This window comes from Tachysurus fulvidraco, chromosome 22, assembly GCF_022655615.1.
Source record: "Tachysurus fulvidraco isolate hzauxx_2018 chromosome 22, HZAU_PFXX_2.0, whole genome shotgun sequence".
NCBI classification, from domain to species: domain Eukaryota; kingdom Metazoa; phylum Chordata; class Actinopteri; order Siluriformes; family Bagridae; genus Tachysurus; species Tachysurus fulvidraco.
This window is the reverse complement of record NC_062539.1, coordinates 11,341,210-11,366,367: the sequence shown is the minus strand read 5'-3', so window position 1 is coordinate 11,366,367 and position 25,158 is coordinate 11,341,210. Positions and strand designations below refer to the sequence as shown.

At 39.7% G+C, this 25,158-nt stretch overlaps 1 protein-coding gene across 1 annotated transcript in view; it reads right to left on the bottom strand.

Moving 5' to 3' along the window:
* The window catches only part of myo10 (myosin X), a 64,169-nt gene that overhangs the window by 10,642 nt on the left and 28,369 nt on the right, over positions 1-25,158 (bottom strand). The window contains exons 4-30 of the mRNA XM_047806385.1: positions 25,138-25,158; positions 21,321-21,455; positions 21,077-21,201; positions 20,841-20,854; positions 20,457-20,541; positions 20,068-20,171; positions 19,110-19,239; positions 18,729-18,847; positions 18,249-18,395; positions 17,980-18,080; positions 16,956-17,022; positions 16,720-16,812; positions 15,628-15,696; positions 14,872-14,954; positions 12,697-12,805; positions 12,125-12,205; positions 8,396-8,520; positions 6,528-6,642; positions 6,298-6,404; positions 5,917-6,141; positions 5,198-5,237; positions 3,085-3,981; positions 2,469-2,589; positions 2,130-2,373; positions 1,099-1,194; positions 400-493; positions 77-132 (exon numbers count right to left, since the gene is read on the bottom strand). The exon at positions 25,138-25,158 is cut by the window's right edge and continues 167 nt beyond it. Coding sequence (XP_047662341.1) covers positions 77-132; positions 400-493; positions 1,099-1,194; positions 2,130-2,373; positions 2,469-2,589; positions 3,085-3,981; positions 5,198-5,237; positions 5,917-6,141; positions 6,298-6,404; positions 6,528-6,642; positions 8,396-8,520; positions 12,125-12,205; positions 12,697-12,805; positions 14,872-14,954; positions 15,628-15,696; positions 16,720-16,812; positions 16,956-17,022; positions 17,980-18,080; positions 18,249-18,395; positions 18,729-18,847; positions 19,110-19,239; positions 20,068-20,171; positions 20,457-20,541; positions 20,841-20,854; positions 21,077-21,201; positions 21,321-21,455; positions 25,138-25,158 — 3,603 coding nt within the window. The remainder of the gene's footprint in view (positions 1-76; positions 133-399; positions 494-1,098; positions 1,195-2,129; positions 2,374-2,468; positions 2,590-3,084; positions 3,982-5,197; positions 5,238-5,916; positions 6,142-6,297; positions 6,405-6,527; positions 6,643-8,395; positions 8,521-12,124; positions 12,206-12,696; positions 12,806-14,871; positions 14,955-15,627; positions 15,697-16,719; positions 16,813-16,955; positions 17,023-17,979; positions 18,081-18,248; positions 18,396-18,728; positions 18,848-19,109; positions 19,240-20,067; positions 20,172-20,456; positions 20,542-20,840; positions 20,855-21,076; positions 21,202-21,320; positions 21,456-25,137) is intronic.

Here is a 25,158-nt window from a genome sequence, read left to right as displayed (position 1 = left end):
GATTTAGCTATTGCACAATTTGAATAGCACATAAATCTAAAAATGTGTGTCTTGGGATGTGTGTGTGTGTGTGTACCTCTCTGGATTGTCTGAAGCACACACAGAGTCAATCATGCCGACATCTAATGTGCCCTAGAACGAGAGAAATCAGATTGCATCACTGATACAGAAACACAGAGACCAATCAGAAGTGACTGTGTCCCTCTGACAGCTCGACATCAGCACTGTGACTGTACCGCTCCACTGCAATATGATCAGTCCTTCAAATATGCTGAATCCTGTTACATGTGAGCCGTGTGTGTGTGTGTGTGTGTGTGTGTGTGTGTGTGCAGATACACTGCTTGTCTATATCTGTATGCTATATGTGTGTATCACATTCGAGAAAGTTTCCGTACTCACCACAGCGTTCTGAGGGTTGGCCTGCTCGTCATGCATCTCTCTGATCTCCTGTTCAGTGGAGGTGTGCACCTGACTCAACACACTGAACCAGTGGCTATGGAGCATGAGGAGAAACATTATAAGCTGCTGTGTCTTGATTGATTTTGATATGATTTTGCCGGTTTAGGTATGTTCCCTAACAAACACTGAGTTAGATGAACACTGAGCTCATGTCACACTTGAACGTGTCTCCTGAACTAATTTATGGGTTTCACATCAATGGGGTGAAAAGTTTTAATGCACTCAAAACTTTTATGCCTTTATTCATAAATACTTTTGCAAACTAAATATACTAATTAGATTTTTCTCCTGCTACAACGTTATTGGCGACTTTTTGTAGATTCATGAGGTTTAATCTCAATTAAATGCATTGTTATTGTAAATGTCATGTGAATAAAGTAAACATTAGTAGGTTTTGATGAAGACTCATTCGTTCAGAGGCTAATAACACACACACACACACACACACACACACACACACACACACACACACACACACACACACACACACACACACACAAAAAAAAAACACACACACACACACACACACACACACACACACACACACACACACACACACACACACACACACACACTCACACACACACACACACACACACACACAGACAAATGGATGTACGTTTTCACACACTCTCTTACCTGGCATCCTCTGCGTTATCTGCTATAAGATGGTATGTTCTCTCTGGCATCACAATATCTATCCCGTTCTCCTTCCCAGTGTTATCAATGACCTCTCTAACCAGCAAAAGAAAAGAGGCAGAGGCATTATATCCTTTACACTGTCTAGAATATGTGCCTTTAGTAGCATAATCATGACACTGGGGATGCTGTGCTTACAGTTTGTGTGTTCCACTATGCTGGACTGGTGACATACAAACACAACAGGATATCTAATCCTACAGTATTTATTGAGCAGCTGGATAAGAACAGTATTGCACAGATGATCTGATGTGTGAGGCAGTCAAGTATTTCCTCTTAAGTTGGCGCAGAATGAACGCCAGGCTCGTATGATATGAAAGTGACCCAAATCTGATAATGTATTAAAAAAATGACTAAATTATTGTCTTTGCCCGGTTTCTACAGTTTGGTAACTGCCTGTTGTCACTAACCCTGAGTGTTCCTGTAGATTTGGATGTGTGTCATTAAAACTGCCTGAACTGTAGCTGCATCTGTCTCAGCCTCTCTCAGTCGGCTACTGTTAGGTTTATTATTGCTAAGGGAAATAAAAATCTGCTATGTTTGTTGCACATCATTGTTAAATGTAAGAAACTGAGGTTCATTGTGAGAAAACATTTCATCTAAACAGCCGAGCGTCTCCTGTGTTGCCTGATTTATCCTGCACTACACCTGGAGTGTGTCCAAGAGCCTGTCTTACTCAGTACTGCATCTACAATAAGCACTAAGCTATTCTGTTGTGCATTTATGTTTTATTTCCTTAACTCTTTGGTACTTACCATTCAGCTTCCTTATTGTATACCCTTGATTTTCACCCTACTCACATTATAGTGCCCTTGCCTTATGCTCTAAACACTTCTTTGCTCTTTCCTGCTCTTGAACTCTGACAGTGTGCCTTAATCCTTTTTCTGTCTTGCAGTCACCTTTGCAGTGTGACACAGACTAAAGTAAACCATAGCCTTATTCACTCTCTAATGCCCTCCGAGTGCCTTTACCTCGCTTCATGCATGTCCAGCATGCCCTTCATCCTCTCCTCAGCATCGTTGTCATAGTAGATGAGTTTACTCTGGCGTAGGACAAACCAGCGGCGTTTCCAGTTGCGGCGGGAGAGAGTGGACAAGCCTCCACCCTTTTTAAGCAGCCATCCTTGCTTCAGAGCTTCCTGTCTGCTCCGAAACCACAGGAAAGTCTCATCTTTCAACACACACCAGCGGCGCTTCCATGAGTTCAACAGCCCACCTGCAGCACAAACACATTCACAAACATGTTCAGCAGCACAGCAGTGAAAAGAGAAGAAATAAAGAGGGAATAAAGACGTTTTTTGTTTTTTTTACCTTTGATATAGAGGAAGCTGTGAAAGTAAGGCAGAGTGACACAACTGTAGACCGAATCTCTACGATAAGACGACTCGTCATCCGTTTCAAACCTGTCAAAGTCATCCTCGCTGTCATCGAACTGAAGAAAAAAGAGAAGTGTGTGTTGTGTGTTAAAGACTGCTTATTAATCAGTTATTCAGCTTAAATCCCATCATTCACAGATCTTTTTTCTGAATCATTCAGTAACTCAAATGATATGAAAGATAAAAGTATACAGTTAGAGGAAAAATATGAGGTCAGAAGAAGAACCCTATGCTTGCATTTTCACCAATTCAAGTAGTAAAAAAAACAGTAAAAAAATATACAAGTTACATACATGCAAATTTACACATTTTTAGCTGCAACAATCACGAAAAAACAATTTTTTAATCCTAGACTGGACTAAGTACTTTTTTCTTAGCATTGCTAATGCAATATTTTCTGAAAAGCCTAATAAGTCAAAATAAAAACAAACCGATTAATTAATCAGCAGCAGTGCACAAGCTCCATACACATTCTCATAATAAGAAGCTTTATTGTGTGTGTATGTAAAAATACTTGTGTATACATGTGTGTATTTATGTGTCAGACTTACTGATGATTGTGCTCCTTCAGAGCTGAACCTGTATGCCCCTGAGCTAGCACTGGTGCTTGTCGCCATGGAGCTGCGATGGTCACGTGACCAGCTGCCAGTCTGGAGAACAGACAGGGACATGCTGGGAGGCAGGACAATGCCGCCTTCATCATACTCATCAGCATCGTAATCTGAGTCTTCATCTGGTGGAATCAAGTCCTCTTCCTGCTGTGCCCCACAGTAGTCTGTGTCCCTGATACAGGCTAGTCCATGATAGGCTGATGGCACGTTTGTGGGTGGGGCTGAGGGTGGAGCTACGCGGTCATTGGCGTATGGGTCCTCCTCAGATGAGTCGTCGCTGGTGCGGATCCCGCTGGTGCGCTGGCCGTCTGAGTGGCCGTGCTCACTGGGGTTCGGTGAATCTTTAAAGCCTTCCTCATCTACTCCTAATCCTTCATCCACCTCCTCCTCATCCCCATGCCTCCTACTCTCTTGTTTGCTTTCTTCAGAGCAGTCCGGCAACACTAAGGTGCTCTCGATGTTGCGCACACACTCATCAATCTCGTGGAAGTTGAGCGAAGAGAGGAACTGCTGTGCTGCCTTGCAGGCCTCTTCCTCTAGCCTGAGTAACTCCTGATCACGCAGGTGCTGGAGACGTGCCAGAGAATGTGCAGTTAGAGTCTGCTCCCGTGTCTCTTTCAGCCTCCGCAGACCCTCGATCTCACGCTCTAGACGCAGGATTTCCTCCACCTGAGAAGCCTCATTGGGACGGGCTTCTTCCTCAAAAACCTCATCCTCAAATGTCTGCTCTGAGTGGTTGATCTCAGCCAGGGCACATGCTGAGTCCGGAGCATTTCGGAGAATCTCCTTCTCTCTCTCAATTCGCAGAGCCTCCTCTATTCTCAGTGCCTCTTCTGCCTGTGAATATGTGACAAAATCTACATTACCCAGCCTGCCCCACTCACAGAGTGAAGTGTAACCATACTGTTTAAAGGCCATTCGTGTTCAAACATTAACACAAGTCATAAATATTATTGAGACAGTTATAGCTAAAGGGGCAAGAAAAAATTACTCAAATTTCTCAAATTACTCAAATTTTCTTATACAAATATAATGCTATGTTACCATGGTAACAGTCCTCAGTACTTGCCAAACTTGCCAAGCCATAAAACATGACCTATCACAGCAGGCAGAGATCACAACTGTGACACATTTTTCTTGGTTCTCAAAGATTTGACCACGCAAATTAATCAATATCTTTAACCGAATGTGTTAATCTTTGTTAAACACTAATAAAGAGTGTGGTCATTAAAACACGTGTAAGGTTCGGTGCACACACAAAACTATTCTCAAGCATGAAGTAGCATGAAGTTAAAAACTATTGCATGCTATTCCATAATTAAAGCTAAATAGTCACAGCCTAAAGCAGAGAGTCTATTGTAATGCTTATTATATTAGTATTTTGACTGATTTTGTTTCAAAAGTAAAAAAGGTTATTTAATATATTTAATTGTATTCCTTTCTTTTCATACAAGTTACAGACAAACACAAAGTGCGTTACAGAAAGAAAAAGTTTGTGAATAAAAAAAGCTGAAGAAAAGTTCAATAACACAAGATAAGACAGGGATTCAACATAGTACCATAAACTCTCTAAACCCTGGCCCCGGGAACACAAGACTCAATAAAAAAGGCATTTAAGTCATGGTTTAAAAGCTGAAAGTGAGGGAGATATTCTGTAGGAGTGTGATCCAAAAGTTTAGGGCATAAAAACTAAATGCAGTTTGGCCTCCTGATTTAAAACAAAGGAACCAGAGTGGGCCAGTACATGGTTTGTACATTGTTTTGCCTTAAAAGCCAAGAGTAAAATTTTAGAATCAATTCTAAACAATTTGACAAGTGAAAATGTTATTATTATTTTTTTTTGCAAGTTTTAACTTTAATAATAATAATAATAATAATAATAATAATAATAATAATAATTTTTACTATTATTAATGCTATTATACTTTCTTACTTTCGGATTTGCATTATCTGAAGTTAAAAGTAAAGATGTAGCATGTAGGATGTAGTATTTGCTATTTCCATGCTGAACCTTTATTGGATTCATTTTATGACATGAGAAACAGTCACTCACCTCTCGAGCCTTCTGCTCCATCTCCAGTCTCTGTCTCTCTCTAAATAAAAGAACAGGTTGCATCAAAATCGATATCAAACCCAAAGTGGAGTTAAATTAAAAAAGCACAGTGAGGCTGGGACTGAGACTGGGACAGAACTGAAACCTTAAACCTGTTTCACATTCACACTGAAATTCTCCTGGAAATAGATGACCTTTGGGATACTCACTTCAACATATCACGATTTGAGACACAGTATTTCTAACCGTACAGGCTATGTAGGATAGTGGGTGAATTAGGATGTAGCATATCATGTTCATGTTTAGCTGATTACTGACTGCATGTACCTGGACTCAACTTCAGCCACATTTATGGTACATAAACAGTCGTTATAACAAGCCTTTTATTGTTTCTCGCTCTTCTGGTTTTGAGGTTGTTTCTGGTTTCCTCGTCTTGCTCTTGCTAGCCTTGTTTACGTTGTTTGTTGATCGCCTGACTGCTTTTTTTTGCATCTTGACCCTAACCTTAAATCTCATTTTAATTCTCTGGATTAATAAAAACCTATCATCCTGAACCTGGACACAGGAAGTCTTCTATGACTACAGGTCAGTGGACTGAGTGGATTATGTGCTAAGTTTCCCAACCAGGTCTCCTGTAAGTTTGCAAGACAATTCTTGACATCACCGTAGTAATGTATTGGTGAGTTTTTATTGCAGCTCCTCCACAATGTCCTGCCCACCTCTCTCGCTCCTCCTCCTCTTCTCTTTGTCTCCGCTCTTCCTCCATCCTCCGTTTCCTCTCCTCGAGCAGCTGTGTGTAGAGCTGTCGTGCCCTTTGACCTCTAACTCTTTTCTGGAGTGTGACAGAGGCCCAACGTAACATCAAGAAGCGTCTGCGCCAGAAAAGAGCCCTCCAGTTCTTCTGGATCACAAGCACACTCTGCAGCAGCTGCTTGTACTGCCTCCTACAGGCCGCAATGAGAAAACGTACGTCTATGCACCATGGTTTAATACATCAGTATAACTTTTGTGTGGCTCTGTAGTGACTTGCTCCTGTAAAATATCAAGTGGAGCCACTTTTCACCTTTAATCTGTATGTTTATGTGAATAGAAGTGTTTACCTTGCTCTGTAACCCAGCAGATAGGCCTGAATAATGGCCGCAGCCCGAAGCACTTCTTCCTCTCGCTTCTTTTCCAAACGCAGTTCCAGACTCTCCTTCAGGAAAACCTACCGGTGCAAACAACCAATCACAAACACACACATGAGGAACAAAAGTCTATGAGAAAGAATAAAGGGAATAATTCCAACACTGGAAACACAACATAGGTGTAATGAAAGTGTGTTTCTCACCCTGGTCTTTCCCAGCTGCCATTCTACACCGCTGCCGTCGTAGAGCTGGAGCAGCTGGAGACACGCCTCCTTGGGGTCACCACATCTGGCCACGCCTCTCATTAACACATAGTACCTGAGAAAATGACACAAAAAAAAACAACACTTCATAACCTACAGGTTTTACTACAGGTTTTACTTTTTTTAGCAAGGAAGCTTTCAGGTAATTCGAATGTTTAAAGTGACGTGACATACAGCTAAGTATGGTGACCCATAGACTCGAACCCCCAACCTTAGGAGCGCCTTAGGAGTCAGACTCTCTAACCATTTGGCCACGACTTGTTTATTCATAAAGCAGCTGTCAGTCAAAGTGCTTTCTTTATAAAATATTAAAACTTAAACAATAACTAATATTTATACTAAAGCAAATAATAATCCATTTAAATCACTATGAACTGACTCCTACTGATTTGTAGGACAGAACTCCTACAAATCATTTTCTCCAGGATTAAAGACCCAAAAACAAATAAGCCAAATGAGTGAAGAATTCTACAATTAAATAAACATATTGAGTATTTATACATTTAAATAAACTGAATATTAATGATATTAAAAACCCAATGCTAGTCTTTCCTTATAGATTTGCTGAAATAACCAAAAAACACGTAATCTCCAGCTGATTATTTTGACTCTCTCTAACAAAGCTGAACATGCAGCTAGTGTAATTGAAAAAAGTAAAGATTATAATCCTAATTTTTTATATCTGTACCACATTGACTCTCTTTGTATACCATCTCCGCTCAAAAGCTTCGTACACATGCACACAGATTCTATCACGGCAATAAATGTCAGTAAATGTTCCTACTACTGGTTGTAGTAATTTAAGTAGTAAGCAAGTTAACGTGGGGCAACTAGAATTCTAACTCAGATTTTTTGTGGCTAAAATGAAACCTGGAGGGAGATTTGCCTTTTGGATATAAAATTCAGCCGTATAGATGTGCATTATATCATAAAATGTGAAGCAGGGTGTGCTCTTTAACACAGATCAGTGCACTATACTATGGTATATTAGCCACTTAGTGAACCAGTGGTAATGTATTCATTCATTTATAGACACTTTTGTAGGGAACTGTAGATAAATACGTGTGCCAAATACCATAAATGTAAACGTAACAATGTTTTTACTCCTGTTGGAAGTCACTACAACAAGCTGCTCAATATTTGCATAAAGTTCAACTTTACGCCCACATCTAGTCCCCAGTAACTGCTTTCATTCATTTTGCTCAAAGTCGTGGAAAATGAAGGATCTCCAGTCGGTTTGTCGCTGTGAATGTAGCACAAAGGACCGAAGCTCCAATGCTCTGGTGTCATAGTAGCATGTTAGTTTGTGTAAAACAGGTCTGAGTGTATGTAGAGAATATGGCCATCTGGTCCGTTTCTGGTCAGTGGTGCTCTCTACTGATGGGATGAATAAAGAGAGCTAACAAGACATACTTAATGGCAACTGAGCATGTAGTGACAATTCAATGTGAAGTTCATTCATTAAGAAAGTGCTTTATCTTCATCTAGTGGCTGTAGGTCTGTATCCTGTCCAGAGAACAGTAGATGTAAAGCCAAAATACATCCAGGGTGGGACACCAGTTTCTCACATGCTACCAAACACATGCTATTTAACACCGAGGGGTAATTACGACCTCTTACAACGATTACGTTATTACGACCAATTCACGTAGCATTATGATTTATGTAGATGGGAGCAAACTGCAGAACCTGAAGTAAACCTACACGGATAAGTGTACAGCATCCTGAGCACAGACTTGAAGAAACAGAAGTGTATAAGCTAATATAAACATCTGGACATTCATTCATTAAGTGAAAATGGGACAAACCTGCTGCAGAAATCCTGAAAGGTTCTCCGTACAGGAAAGCCAGCACGCCGGATTCTCACTGTTTCCAACATGCCAGAATAACACAACTGGTTCAGCACCACAGAATGATCAAACTGATCTGGCATCTGGAAAAGGAAAGAAGCAGTTTTTCATCCTTCTGTTTTAAAACAAATGATAAAAAAAGTGTTTAAATGTTAATATAAATATTTAGATTTTTGCTGTTATTTTTGGAAACGTTTGAGAGAAAGAGAGAGAGAGAGAAAGAGAGAGAGAGAGAGAGAGAGAGATAGAGAGAGCGAGTGCTTTAGATCTTTCCACAGTAACACATGATACATTCCTCTAGTTTTCGTGTCCTTTTTTCTTTCTTCCCTTCAGTGGACACATTCACTTCACTTTAAGTGGTTTAATTATAAAGGCAGAACGTCTGCTCGCGCCATCCGCAAACACTCCAATACAAAACTGTAAAAGACTCATGAAAGTTCCCCTTTCAAGTCCAAGAACGAGTACAAAAGTAAAAAACAGTGTTGATTCATCTCTGAATGAACCCCACCACCCCATCTCCGGTGACCATTGACCTATGTGGGCGTGAGGTTGGAAATGGGTTGCTCTGTACGCTGCTAATCTTGCCCTGGCTAAATGTCAATCTCTGCAGATGGAAGGAGGAAGTGCAGAGACTGAAGAAAGCCACTGAGATGGACAGATCAGTGATGAATGAAGCTCTGTGAGAGACGATAGCAGCTCACACTGATTAGATTCAGTACAGAATACACAAACGTAACACACACACAAACACAGTCTCTTACACACAACACACTAACAACGTCATTAACATACCGATACATGCAACAAGCGTCACACTGCAGACAGCTATGATGTCTATCCCTGGGTTTCTGCATGTGTTTGTGTGTGTATGTGTGTGTGTGTCAGTGTGTAGATGGGGGTGGATGTCAGTGAGGTGGGGGAGGTGGAGGTTATTCTGAAGTCTAATGGTAAATAGAAAGATTTAAGCAAGCACACACCCCAACCACAGAGACATCTCTTTAGCATTCAATACAGCGTGTGATGCAGATTTACTTCAATTCAATTCAATTCAAGTTTATTTGTATAGCTCTTTTAACAGTGGACATTATCTCAAGACAGATGTACAGAAATATAAAAATACAGCAAAAATGAAAAAAAAAAAAACTTTAATCAAAATTGATATTCATCCCTAATGAGCAAACTTGAGACGATATGAGGAAGAAACCTAGAGAGGGACCAGAGTTAAAAAAGAACTTCATCCTCATCTGGGCAACAACAGAGAGTGTAAATAAATAAGATAATGATTATAAGAATAAGTCAAGTAGAGCTGTGCAACCAGGGGCTTTTGAGCAACTTATAAATCAGTGTCATTTCGTATACTTCATTTATATATCGAACATTAATTCCTTCCTGCAGAAGCTGTCAAATGTTCAGAGTTAAAGACCTGAGTGCAAAACCATTCAAAGCTGGCACCATGGTCTTCAACTGGTTCTCTATCCACAGCAGTCCAGATCACTTTCTCACATCCACAGACATAAAGTTACTAATAAAATCTTTAAAGTGATTCATTTTTCCATTTCGTAATTAAAGTACTTTGACTCTGTACTTACTGCTCTAATTGAAAATGTCTGTTACAAACATTAGGCATTAGACTAATAACACTCGGACGTTCAGGTGTGCTTTCTGTTACTGCATCGAGCAGATACTAATACAACAAGGTCTCTCAGCAAACAATAAAAACAACTAATACGCTTCAGGTAACAATCTCAAACTAAAAGGCAGTTAAACTACAAACAAAGGTAATCCTCAGAAACAGAAATTTCAGTCCCATATCACTGATTAAAAATACCTGCATGATGAATCCACATATATCGTTTTCTTAATCATCTCCAAACACACGCCTGAGTGATGTATAAACTCATACCATGATGTAGAAGATCTCCTCTCATCCTGCAGCCATGTGTCTCAGACTGGAAGCAAGTGTGAGCCAGTTATTAACTGACCACTGTTCTGCCCCACTCATTCTTTTACACACACACACACACACACACACACACACACACACACACACACACACACACACACACACACACACACACACACACACACACAATACACAGCTCTGATCTCTTTCAGCCGCTGCTGGTTGCCATGGCGCTCAGATCCATGCTGGGCTAATTTGTGTGTTGTTGGGAGGGTGTCAGGCAGAGGATTGTGGGTAAAATCTGGGCTGATTTGGGCTCGGCTGTTTACATTCAAAAACCTGTGCATGTCAATGTCTCTCTGTCTCTCTCTTTCTTAAAAAACAAGTGAAAATAATACTAATTAAGCGCTTATTAATTTAATTAGTAATTATTTGCTCTGGAAAAGGGCATCTAATAAATAATGTAAAAGTAAATAATGAAAAAGTAAATGTCAATATGTCCATCCATCTGTCCCTAAACTGCTTATCCTAGACAGGATTGCGAAGAACCTGCAGTCTATCCCTGGGGACTCGGGGCACAAGGTGGGAGGACAATCTGGACAGGGTAACACATCTCAGGACACAATCGACACACACACACACACACACACACACACACACACACACACACACACACACACACACACACACACACACACACGCACACACACACGCACACACACACACACACACACACACACATTCACACACTACAGACAATTTAGAGATGCCATGCAGCCTACAATGTATGTCTTCGGACTAGGGAAGAAATCGGTGTATTGTTTAAAGCAAAAAGAACCTAATAGCTGAATGTACAAATAAAGATAAATAGTTTATACATGACTGCTTAGAACAGAATTTAGTTTTTAAGTTTAAAAGAAACTAGACATCTCTTATTAAATCTGACTTATTCATTCCAGTCACTATAGATACATCCTCTAAATTCCTCCAAAAGAACCTAATAACCTGTGTCCATGTGTATGTGCATGCTTATGTGTGTGTGCATGCATATGTGTGTGCGCATACATATCTGTGTGCGCAAGTGTGTATGCATGCATTTGTGTGTGTGTGTGTGTGTGTGTGTGTGTGCATGGTATTTGTGTGTATGTGTGTGTGTGTGTGCATGGTATTTGTGTGTGCATATGTGTGTGGAGGGTGTGTGCATATGTGTGTGTGTGTGCATGTGTGTGTGCATGCATATGTGTGTGTGTGTGCATGTGTGTGTGCATGCATATGTGTGTGTGTGTGCATATGTGTGTGTGTGTGCGCATATGTGTGTGTGTGCATATGTGTGTGTGTGTGTGTGTGCATATGTGTGTGTGTGTGTGTGCATATGTGTGTGTGCATATGTGTGTGTGTATGTGTGTGTGTGTGTGTGCATATGTGTGTGCGTGTGTGCATGTGTATTTGTGGGTGCATATGTGTGTGTGTGTGTGTGTGCATATGTGTGTGTGTGTGTGCATGTGTATTTGTGTGTGTACTGTGTGCATATGTGTGTGTGTGCATGTGTATTTGTGTGTATCTGTGTGCATATGTGTGTGTGTGTGTGCATGTGTATTTGTGTGTGTCTGTGTGCATATGTGTGTGTGTGTGTGTGCATGTGTATTTGTGTGTGCATATGTGTGTGTGTGTGTGTGTGCGTGTGTGTGTGTCTGTGTGCATATGTGTGTGTCTGTGTGCATATGTGTGTGTGTGTGCATGTGTATTTGTGTGTGCATATGTATGTGGTGTGTGTGTGTGTGTACCTTATTGTTGTTGGGTTTGATGCATCGCACAAAGAAAGGGTTGGATGTGCTCAGGGTGGACATCAGGGAGTGCAAAGAATTCTGGGTAAGTAGAAATAAATAAGGTGAGAGTGTGTACAAATAGTGCAAAAGCTTACTATGATATATAATTTTGTTGCAGTTGTTTGACTACAGAATCTGATTCCTGATTACAGCTTTAACAGCTTTAATGTCTTAAGAGTAAATTAAGGATAACTGTAGTAATGCAGCACACACTCTGATGATAGTTCTGCTGCTAACATTAGGCTACATTGCTCTAGGTCATGACACCAAAGTGTCAAGTGAAATGTGAGTCAGAAAATATGCCACAAGCATTTTAGTCTTTTTTAACAGATACATATCAAGCTGCATATCAGAACCTGATCCTCATTAGCTGATATTCCGAAAGCTCTGACATTATTCTATGAAAAAGATTACCACTAGCAAAAAAGACAATGTTTAAGAGTGTTTTTGTTTAAAAGTGTACAAAAGCCTTCCTCCTCATGTCTATAAACACCGTGAGCATTCTGAAGGCGTTTTCTGCAGCAGCTTACCTTAAACTGCGAGCTGACTGTTAGCCTGCGGTGCTGTGAGCTGCTTTTCATCATGTCCTGCCCACTCCTGCTACTCATCCTCTCAAACAGATCATACACAAAATCCAAACTGAGAGAGAGAGAGAGAGAGAGAGAGAGAGAAATAAAGTCAATTTAGAAAATGTAGTAAACGTTACAGTTTTGTGTGGAAGAGGAACCTGTCACACGGACAGGTTTAGCACTGAGAGTTATGAAACCCTGCTCTGAAGCAGTGTTAGTGGAGCTTTTGCACTATTAACACCACAGTGCGGTGCCAAACCTGTTAGAACCTTATGTCTAGATATGATTAATACCAGAAACTAAATCAGAACTTAAACATGATTCGTTCAGTCAAGGCGGATTTATAGGCTGACATTTTTTCTCAGTCATTAGTCTCAGGCTCAGGCGTCTCACCCAGGAACCCGAGGCACATGCATGACACACAAAACTGGAAACCATTCAGGAGTTTCAAAACCATCACCTGATTGGTTAGATTCTACAGGAGGCACTAGTGTCAGATTTTTTAACGCTCTACCTGGAAACAGGGCCGACATGATGCTTCACTTGCCTCACAGAAGAAGGAAGTCATTGTGTTTACTGCTGTGACAATGAGCACTTACTGTATGACGATCAGCTAAACGCTGGATTTTCCACATAGTGTGAAGTTACAGACTCATTCATTTACTCAACTTTTATAAATGAACAGTCTTTGGTTGCACACAGTGTTCGGTAACGATGTCGACTTTACATTTTCACACCTTCTAAAACGTTTGTCACTCACATGCCCTCTTGGACGGTTCTTGGCCAGTAAAAGCTGTTGGAGTTCAGATTTTCTGCTGTCAGTATGTAAATAAGAACATAAACCCAGAGTTTTGGAATGTACAGGGTGAAATGTCTGACTCTGAACAGTCTGGAATGAGTGTTAACTCTGAGTAAAGTATGGGCATTGTGGAATGATCAAACAACGTAAGTCAGGATTCTGTTTCCCCGAAGTTTACAATGAGCCACTGTGAACTGTCTCAAGTGTAAAAAGCTCTTCTGGTTTCCTCAGACAAGCTGCTAATAAACAGGGATGTTGACTAGTCAGTGAGGTGGAAAAAACAGTGAAGTAGATACAGTGCCTTGCAAAAGTATTTACCCTCTTTGCCTTTTTCCTATTTTGTTGTATTACAACCTGGAATTCAGTGAAATGAAATAAAAAAAATTTTTTTATAAATAAAAAACTGCAAAGTGGTGTGTGCATTTGTATTCACCCCTTTTGTTATGAAGCTCCTAAATAAGTTCTACCAAGTGCTACCAATTACTAGAAGTCACATACATAATTAGTTAAATTAAGTCTACCAGTCTGCAGTCTAAGTGTCACATCATCTCAGCTTACATATATTCCTACTCTGTAAAGCCTGCAACACAACTGAGCAAAAGGCAGCATAGAGCAGGCAGACCAAGAAGACAGAGGAGCTCTCCAAACAGCTCAGGGCCAGAATTTAATGTATAAATCACGGTTGGATTGCAAAAAAAAATCCAAAACTTTGAATATCCCACCATTAAATCCACCATAGCAAAGTGGAAGTAATATAGCATCACAGCAAACTTGCCAAGAGAGGGCCACCCACCAAAACTCACAGACTGACCAAGGAGGGCATTAGCTGTACACTCTACAGAGCTGGAAGAATAGGCAAAAACCCAAGTGGCTAAATGTGCTAAGCTCATACAGACATACCCAAAGAGACTTGCAGCTGTTACTGCTGCAAATGGTGGTTCTAGAAAGTATTAACTTTGAGGGGGTGAATAGTTATGCACACTCAAGCTTTCTGTTCTTTGCTGAACAATAAAAAATATTTTGCATCTCAGAAATTGTAAATTTGTGTAAATCAAACATAAATCATTTGAAAATCAATCATTTAAATTCCAGGTTGTAATGCAACACAAAGGGGAGTGAATACATTTGCAAGGCACTGTATATAATATCATACATATACATATTATACAAGTAAAGATTTTGCATTAATGATAACTAGTCTGCTATGTTTTTTTTACTATTGCTACTTCTAAATATTTAACACCCTCTCTCTCACACACACAAACACACACACACACACACACACACACACACACACACACACACACACACACACACACACACACACACACACACACCTGCTATCCCTTAGTAAGTTGAGGATGTCATCTCTGAAAGTATCTCTGTTCTTCTCCAGGATCCCTCTTACGTCATACACCACCTAGAGATATCAAAATATTTAGCACACACACACACACACACACACGCACACACACACACACACACACACACACACACACACACACACACACACACACACACACACACACACACACACACACACACACACATTGCTGTATATAAGACCACAAACCTGAATGTGCAGTGAAAATTAAACATGCAACTAAAAAGATGTAATTACTGTATTCCATCCATCCATCCATCCATCCATCCATCCATCTATTCTCTACACCGCTTATCCTAACTAGAAGGAACCAGAAGTATTTCCCAGGATTCTATCATAGGACACAACACACGCACACACTCACACACATTCACACAATATGGACAGTTTAGAGCTGCCAATCACCCTACAATACATGTCTTTTTCTTTGGAGGAAACCGGAGTACCAGTAGGAAACCACACACACATACACACACACATACACACGGTGAAGGCAGGAATCAAATCCTCAACTGTGAGGCATGCATGCTAACCACCAAGCCATGGTACCTTCATGCAAATGATATAACATGTAAAATTTTTCAGTGACACTGACCCTAGACTCTTCACAGACCCATAAGGAACACACTGTGGCTCACTTTATGAACTCACACAAACTTGTTAACTAGAGCTACTGAACACAAACAATATGATGGCTAGTACACCTTACCTCTCCTGCATAGTGCTTTACTCCAAAGTAGTGCACAGCAACTCGAGGCTTTACGTAGAAAGGGTTTTTCTGTGAGAGAGAAGAGTGAGATGGAACTAGGGTTACAGTTACATATACTAACTAGAGTTGTGTACATAAACAAGCTGTTTCGCAGTGTACACTGTTCTGTGTGCTTGTGTGCTCGCTCTACATCATCATCCTCTGCCAAAACTAATAATCTAATAATTCTAATAATCAAGCATACGAAGCTCAGAGGATGCATGAAATTACTCAGATATGTTCTTAATATCGAGGATGCATCAGATTTAGACCCGAGTTCACCGAACCCACCTGAAGTCCCAGGATTCACTGCAGCAAATCAATGGCAGATAACAGAAGCCTGACCGAAATGCTAACTCTATGTTTTATCTTTTTTAAATGCAATATGCATCTAAAAAGAATCATTTTGATATGTGATTTAGATTAAGATACATATGAGCTTGTTAAAAAAGTCCAATGCATCCTTTAGAAGTATTTTAATTTGAATAAGCTTCCGTTCTGACATTAAACTTGTCAATGTGAGGTCACGGTTATAATAATGTAAATGTTATGGTTTTTCATTTTACAAACGCTGCAGTGTTGAAACATTACACATTATTGGTCCTATATTGCCACTGCTATAAATGCACTGGGATAATGTATTGTACAACAGGAAGATTGCAGCACAGATCTATTGCCTTCTATGTCCTCTTGTCCTTATGAGGTAACCTGGCAGGACCGAGCTACACACACAGGAATGAGAAAGCAAGTCTGGTCTTTGTGTTCTTAGAATTGGGACACATCCATAGTCTCCATGCTGCAGCATTATGCCATTAAATAATGCATTACTCTACTGCCCACTGCTGGACTACACAAATGTTCACAGCTACAACACGCAGAAAATACGAGCATATCTCTAATTATTAGGCTCAGATGTCACAGGCTTGGTTTCTGCATATGTGTTGGTAATTATTTACAGTTTTACAGTAGAGCTGATATTAGTTCAGACCACACTGTACATCTGATGCCTGTGTGTGTGGGGCTGGGGGTGGAGTGGGGCGTTGAAAGACTTACAGAGTGTTGGCTGTGGAGCTTCTCCAGCAATGTAGCATCAGTGGCTTTAGGGAAATGACTCTCCTCATTCATCAAAGCCAACAGACCCAGTTTCTGCATAGGTGCAGCGCACACACACACACACACACACACACACACACACACACACACACACACACACACACACACACAGATGATCATTAATCATATATACACTTTCTGTTGAATATGTAGCAGGTCAGGAGCATGTAGATTACCTTTTCTATCAGATCCAGACATTCTCCATTGTCCATCCAGTTAACATCATCCCAGATCAGACCTTCCCTTTACACACACACACACACACACACACACACACACACACACACACACACACACACACACACACACACACACACACACACACACACACACACAGAATATTTTAATACTTTTTTGAAGTTAGAAACTGAAGTGAAAATAACCCCAGGGTAGTAATAATGGTGTGATGATCTGGGAAAAAATGATTTGGTACAATATATTTCTGTTTATTATATTTATCTTCTTGTCCAGGTGTCAGTGTCTTTTTCCATGTTTTAGTTTTTAGCTGTTTTCCAGCAAGTCAGTATCCATGGGATCTGATGGCATTTCTGAGAAAACCTCTCATACCCTCTATACCGAATATGTGCTGTCAGTGTTTAGATATTCAAATGGTCTGCCATGTGATTAAACAAACCAGCACCATGTACTGATATTACTGTATTTCAATAGAAGCAATTTTATAGCTAATTAAATCACACTAGAGTCCACTGGTTAATTTCTGTTGTAATGGTTGAATCTAGGTTATTTATGTCTCACAGCCTGTCTTAAATAAATCTAGCACCATTTCTAACTTTAGATTCTTATGTCTTGTAAAGCCATCTTAGTGCAGTAACATCAATCCATCTGTTAGTGGCGCTTATCCTACAAATGGTTGTCTATACCAGGGGACTTGGGGCACAAGGCAGATGACACCCTGTATACGGTCCCAAACTATCACAGGGCAAACTGGAGTAAGGGAAATAATCAGCTAGCTAATCAAATGCCTAACCAAACCAATTCCTAGTATCTGTATTATAAAGTCAGTTTGTGAATCTAAAGATGCACAGTTAATAAGTACCTACTGTTACCAGTCTGCTACACACACACACACACACATACACACACACACAGACACACACACACACACACACACACACACACACACACACACACACACACACACACACACACACACACACACACACACACACACACACACACCTGTTGTACTCCAGCTGCTCCAGAGAGAAGATGTGCTTATTGAAATACTCCTGCAGCTTCTCATTGGCATAGTTAATGTTGAACTGCTCAAACCGATTCACCTGAAGGACAGACACATCATCATCATCATCATCATCATCATCATCATCATCATCATCAATATCATCATGCATCAGTCTGCTTCCTGTCTCTGTCCCTTTGTAACAGTTATAAAAGTTATATTATTATACCATTATTCTATACAGTGAGATCAGAAGATTGTTTTGCACCTCAAAGTTCTCAAAGCCAAAAATGTCAAGGATGCCGATGGACTTGAAGTCTTCGTTGCCATGGATACGCTTGTTGAGTTTGTGGAGAATCCAGGTGAAGCACTGGGAGTAAAGAGCCATGGCCATAGAATCTCGGGAATCAACAGCCTAGCATGTACACACACACACACACACACACACACACACACACACACACACACACACACACACACACACACACACACACACACACACACACACACACACACACACACACACACACACACAAAGACATCAATTTCCACAATGTTAATATCAACAAAACCACAGGATAATTTTAGTGAACCTCATTTAAATGTTCATCATGTAAAAAAGCTGATGGGGTCTGATGCAGTCAGTGTTACATGCTGCTGGAGTACAGAGCTTATAATCACTATATAAGAAATACTATTGTGTGTGTGTGTGTGTGTGTGTGTGTGTGTACATGCATGTGTATGTCACCTGTTCTATAGTAAGTGGAGTACTGATCTCTTCTCCTCGGAGGATCATGGATCTGTGCGTCAGAACTTCAGCCAACTGTGTGCAGTCCAAACCCAGCAGTTCCGCTGCACTGCCGAGAGCTAAACACACACATGCACACCATCCATATTAAAAAATATATTTGTTTAGTACATTTGGCATTATTATGCTAATAATAACTTTATTATTTGATTTGAATGAAATGATTCATAGTGATGGAGTTATAAATAAAAATAAAAAACAATTCTTTTACAGACCTGTAGAATTAACATTTTACAAAGATGACTGGTGAAGAGAGAAAGAGAGAGAAAGAGACAAAAAAGGAGCAAGATGGTGTTCATTAGAAAGGTCTGAAAAGCAAACCTGCTTTGGAGGAGACTTGAGCTCCTCCGGCTGTGGCAAATTCAATGTTGCCAAGGTGCAGAATTCCAGATAACAGCCTCAAAACCTCACTGATACTCTCCTCTCCAAACTGCATGGTCCTCAAGGCATTCTAAACACACACACACACACACACACACACACACACACACACACACACACACACACACACACACACACACACACACACACTATTACCAACAAGCACTCAAGGTTCCTGAGTGACAAAAAACTGTCAAGAAAACGTTAGCTTTATCGCCCGGAGTGATGTGGGAGTGATGACTCTGATACTCGCACCTGATCACGTGACACCAGACACTCAGTGAAGTCGACTCATGTATGCAGAAGACAGCAGATAACACTAATGTGTTCAGCTGCTCTCTGCCTGAACCCCAACCCTAACCCTCTCTGACTGCTCGCTGTCTTATTCACTTATCTTATCCAACGGGTGGAAAATATTCTAAATAAATAAAGTTTTGTTGTTTGATGTGTGGTAGGAATGACAGCTTACTTGTGTTCATTATTGAAAGTTTCCCTTTCAGCAATACTTTTCATAATCATTTTCAGAACATTTTAATATGGAAATGCATTTACTAATTTATTCAGCTTCAAAAAGTCTTTACCAGATTATAGTGTGAATATATAAATCCTGCAATAACTTAAACATCAGCCAGAAGCGGTCATTATTTTGGAAAAAAAATCCTTTGTTTGGTATCTTTATATTGATAACGGGATATATAAGCATGATGATTCACCCGTCCGAGAGCAGCATCAGTGCGTTCTGCTGTTGTCTGCATCAAGAAGCTTTTGTAGAGAATCTTCTTTTGTAGATAGCGTTTCATTTTCCTCATTAGCAAAATCTTAGTCTAAACAAACTTTTAAGATACATATTGTGTATTTTAAAGACAAACCTGACAAATATGACATTTGTGTGTCTTACCAGCACTTCCTGAAACATGTGTGTGTCACTAATAGTGTGATCCCTCACACAGCCAGACTGATTCAGGTAGTAAAAGCTCTCAGCGGGCAGCAAAGAAAACTCCTCTGAACAGAGGGAGAGAGAGAGAGGGGGGGGGGGGGAGAGGGAGAGAGAGAGAGATTCTTTAAGTCAATTTGATAAATGTAGGAAACATTAGAGTTGTAAAAGGGTAAAGGGAACATATTGAGTTAGAAACACAGCAACATCTCAAGAGACCCACACTATAGGGCACTTAACCCTGGGTTATCATCGCTCTAAACTCTGAGAGAGAATGAGATTGATTAGTTTAAAACAGATAAAAGGACTAAGAAGGAGGGTTTGGTGTTGTGTTGAGTTTAAGGTGTACTGACCTCTCTGTTCTGCACTGGTTCCTGCCAGTAAAGCATAGAATATGTGGTAATTCCTCTCACCGGGATTCTGACGTACAACACGGTTCTGACAGACAGAGGAGAAACAGTTATACAGTGTCTCTCTCTCTCTCTCTCTCTCTCTCTCTCTCTCTCTCTCTCTCTCTCTCTCTCTCTCACTCTCTCTCTATCACTCTCTCTCTCTCTCACTCTCTCTCTATCACTCTCTCTCTCTATCTACTGAGAAAAATCCAGCATTATTATATTTCATGCAACACTGTACACACACACACACACACACACACACACACACACACACACACACACACACACACACACACACACACAATATACAAATCAATATAAGGCATTTCATTGCTTGCTCACCTTTTCTAATAAGTCTTTATGGGAAAAGAAGGTCAAGGAAAATTAACAAGAAAACATTTTGCTCTTTCAAAAGCTAACAAATCTGGTAAACACACACACACACACACACACACACACACACACACACACACACACACACACACACACACACACACACACACACACACAAAGCATTAGAGGAAGCAGAGGAAGTATTGATCTTTCAGGAGGATCATATTTAGCATAATACAGGATACAGTCCACAATCTTTCCTCCCTGAATGTTTCCCCGCTGGCTAAAGTGAAGTTGGATGAACTTCCCAAAGCGGCTGGAGTTATTATTGTACACCGTCTTAGCATTTCCAAATGCCTCCATTATAGGACTGAAGAAGAAAACACACCCACACAGACAGTCAGAATACAGAGTTAGTTAGAATGGAAATTGTAAAAATGTGTTAATGTGCATTGCTTGTATTGTTTTGCATGCATTCTGTGTGTGTACCTGCTCTCCAGCAGAGCCTCCTCCACGTGAGATGTTGTGTGTCTTGCGGAAAGTTCTAGGCTCTGCTGACTCATTAAGGACAAGAACCGTAGAATCACCTTGGTACTCTCTGTCTTACCTGCACCACTCTCCCCACTGTCAAACACACACACACACACACACACACACACACACACACACACACACACACACACACACACACACACACACACACACACATATTTACATAACACAGCTTCTCAATGATACTGGTTTATGTAAAGGATGTCAAAAAGTATATGAAGTTCATCTCAAGGTTTGCATCCTCTTGGTATATTGGTGAAACAAGTGTCCCTTCTTCTTTTTTAAACAGAATATAATGACTCCATTTGTTTTTAATGAAAGTGTAATTTTGTGTAATCCACAAAACTAACTAACTAACTAACTAACTAACTAACTAACTAACTAACTAACTAACTAACTAACTAACTAAATACTGAAGCTTTTATTAATGAGAGTAAGTTTTTCAAAAGAAAAACATGGATGACTCCAGATTGGTCTTATCTTGCCAACAAGCTAGCCAGCTAACCATGATTAGCATGTGTATTTTATAAAGTTAGAGTTAGCAAGTGAATACGTTTATGTAGTTCCTGTACCCTACATCTTCTAGCAGAATGTAGCACTTAGCTAAGTTATGCAAATGATATATGTATTATATAGCGCAATAATGTCATTTGAAGCAAGAAACGGAAATATTTGTGCATGTATTTGAGTAAATTAGACAGCATTACAAGCTTTAGCTAAATGATCTTTTGATCCAGTACTAATAGCTCATGCTTACACACTCATCTGCGCTTTTGATACAACCATTCAGAGTGACCGAACTTGCTTTTTTTTTTTACATGTAAAATTTTAGTAATTATTATACTGTACATGTGTACTTATTAGCTAAATGTTCTCATCTCCAATACAGGAGTAAATGTCACACACGTTCCTGCTGATCAAGAAAATCTGATTTAATACAATAGCATTTTTTCTTGTGTTTTTCAGTAAACTGTTCCTTTAGTTAAATAAGTTTGGGTCTCCTAGACACTGAGATTAGATGTTTAAGCCTTTTTTGAATGTCAGCCAGACCCACACAATTTTTTCTTTGACCTTTACCTAGCGAGTAGCGTTGTCAGGCAACCCTGTGATTTAACCTATTATTGAGTCTCATGTAGTTCTGTATAGTCTCAGGTAGTTCTCTGTAGTCTCAGGTAGTTCTCTGTGGTCTCATAGTCCTCATAGGACAGTGAAATAATTGTATTGCTTTTCAAAATTCACAGATCTTAGCATGCAGCATTCAACACTATTTGGCCAGAAGTACAGTATACAGACACTTGACCATCTAACCAGTATGTAGTTCTTGAATGTCTCTGTACACTGTAGCATTAAGATTTGCCTTCACTGGAACTAAGAGTCCAAAACATTTTCCAGCATAACAATGCCCCTGTGCACAAAGTACAAAACCAGCTCCATGAAGACATGATATGCCAAATTTTAGACTGTAAGGCCTCGTGTGGCCTTTACAAAGCACTGACCCAAACCCCACTGATCACCTTTAAAATGAACTGGAATGCTGAACACATGCCAGGCATTCTCATCTGACATCACTGTCCGACCTCATTCATACTCCTGTGGCTGAATGAACACAAATCCCCACAGCCATGCTCCAAAATCTAGCAGAAAGCCTTCAAAGAAGAGTGGAGCTTATTATAACAACAAAGGGAGACCAACTTCACATTCATTTTACTGCATTATTTGAGTTGTTATGGCAACAAATATGCTATGCTTAAGTCACCTGACATCAGCAGATTTCCTCATTCATATAAGGAAGAGTGTAATAAGAAATGCTAGAGGTCTGATATGAGATTTTTTTGAGGAACACACACACACACACACACACACACAAACGTATATACATATACACACACATAACAGCTCTTCACATTCAACAGGTCTGACAGGTTTGTTTCTGGTTGTCAGAAGAGATGAGAATAACAGAAAAACAGACAAATATCCTTAGACCTGTGAGACAAACCACAGGATCCCTACTGTACTAGTCTCAGTCCGAGATGATCCACCTATGAGCGTCTCATATCTACTATAAAGACTGCAATCTGATTGGCTGTTTGCATTTCAGTGTACTGTATACACAAATCTAAGAACGGTAACACTGTGACACAAAAAGCTTCTTGGAGCAAGATACAGTATCTCATATAAATCTTCACTCCCCCTTTCCAAAAAAAAAAATCCAGTACTACAAGCAGGAAATGCTTTTTATTTTAGAATTTACCACGTCATAAATCCCAAAATAGCCAAAAATACTGAAAAGCACTTAAAACAAACTAAAAAGCTATGATTATAAACCTATTAACCCACATTACTGTAAAACTTTTAAATTAGCTCTGGCTCAGATGGGAAAAGCTGTAAACAGGACACCCATAACTCTGACATACCACAACGCCAGGATTTATGAAACCATGGTGAAAAAAGAGCAACTATCGAAAAAGAATCATCTGAAACAGTGAAGCATGGTGGTGGAAGCATCATGTTGCTTAGATTCTCAATACTTTTTATAGGTTTATGGATGGAGCCCAAGAAGAAAACCTGTTCCAATATGCAAGAGACTTGATACTGGGAAGGGTGTTCACTTTCCAACAGGACAATGTCCCTAAGCATAATGCCAGCACTAAAAAATCCAAGATGGTCAAGTTAAAGCTGTAAAAATTCCAAGCTCTGAAATCTTAAAAAAAATACTATGAAATATCCTTAAAAATATTTCGGTTTGCAGTAACAGTAAAAAAAAAAAAAAAGGTCTGTAGGTAGGTCTATATTTTTATTTCAAGTTTCAATGTAAAAAAAAGTACAATTTTGGTGACGATGATTATGGAGGTATGACTTTATCATATCGTGACGTCACTGACTGGGTCTTCAACCCGTGCCCTCGGGCGCATCATTGCAAACCTTATTTTGATGCTGGACAGTTTTTCCAGAACTTTGTGCCAAGTTAAAGCGGTGTCAAGCTGTTTTAATGAATTTTTTAGATGTATTATGGTGCCCGAACCCGTCAATATTATTTTATTGCTTTTGTATTAGTTGTTTGAAGAGTAAAAAAAAGGTCGGTCTTAACGCAAATTTACAACCGGCAAGTCGGTCGGACTTAAAGCAAAAATAATAAAAATCGAGTCGGTCAGGTTACGGCAAACAAGAATATTTTTAAGGATGGCCTGAGGTATTTATTTTTTATTTGCTTTTTGGTTTAATTACCCATAACATTATAAAAAATACCTGCAAATGAATTCATTATATATTTTTTAATATATTTATTATTATATAAAATATATTGTTATCATTGTTACATATTGTAAAAATCATAAAATTTTAATACCTACAAAATGTGTGGAAGGGGGAGGGGGCTTATTCAAGAATCAGAGTTTTTACTAGATTAAAAAAAATTTGCTAGAGTTTCCAAAATAAAAATTTGGAAAGTAAATGTTTAGCTGTTTACAATGTCAGTGTCAAGTGATTTGGCCTTCTCTGTAAAAGTAGCTTGTTCTCCTGAGACTATACTGCACCCCACCCCACATGCTTACATACTGTATATGTTAAGAGGCAGGCGGTTTAAAGTGCTGGGTAATGAGAAGCCTAATCTATAAAACAGCACGAAGCTAAAGACACCATACAGACTTTCCTGGTGGCATTACTACATGCTCACAAACTGACATGTTTACAGTTTCATAACAAGGTGCATGTGTGCATGTTCTGTATGATGTGTGTGTGTGTGTTCTCTCTGTACCTAATGAGCACACACTGATTG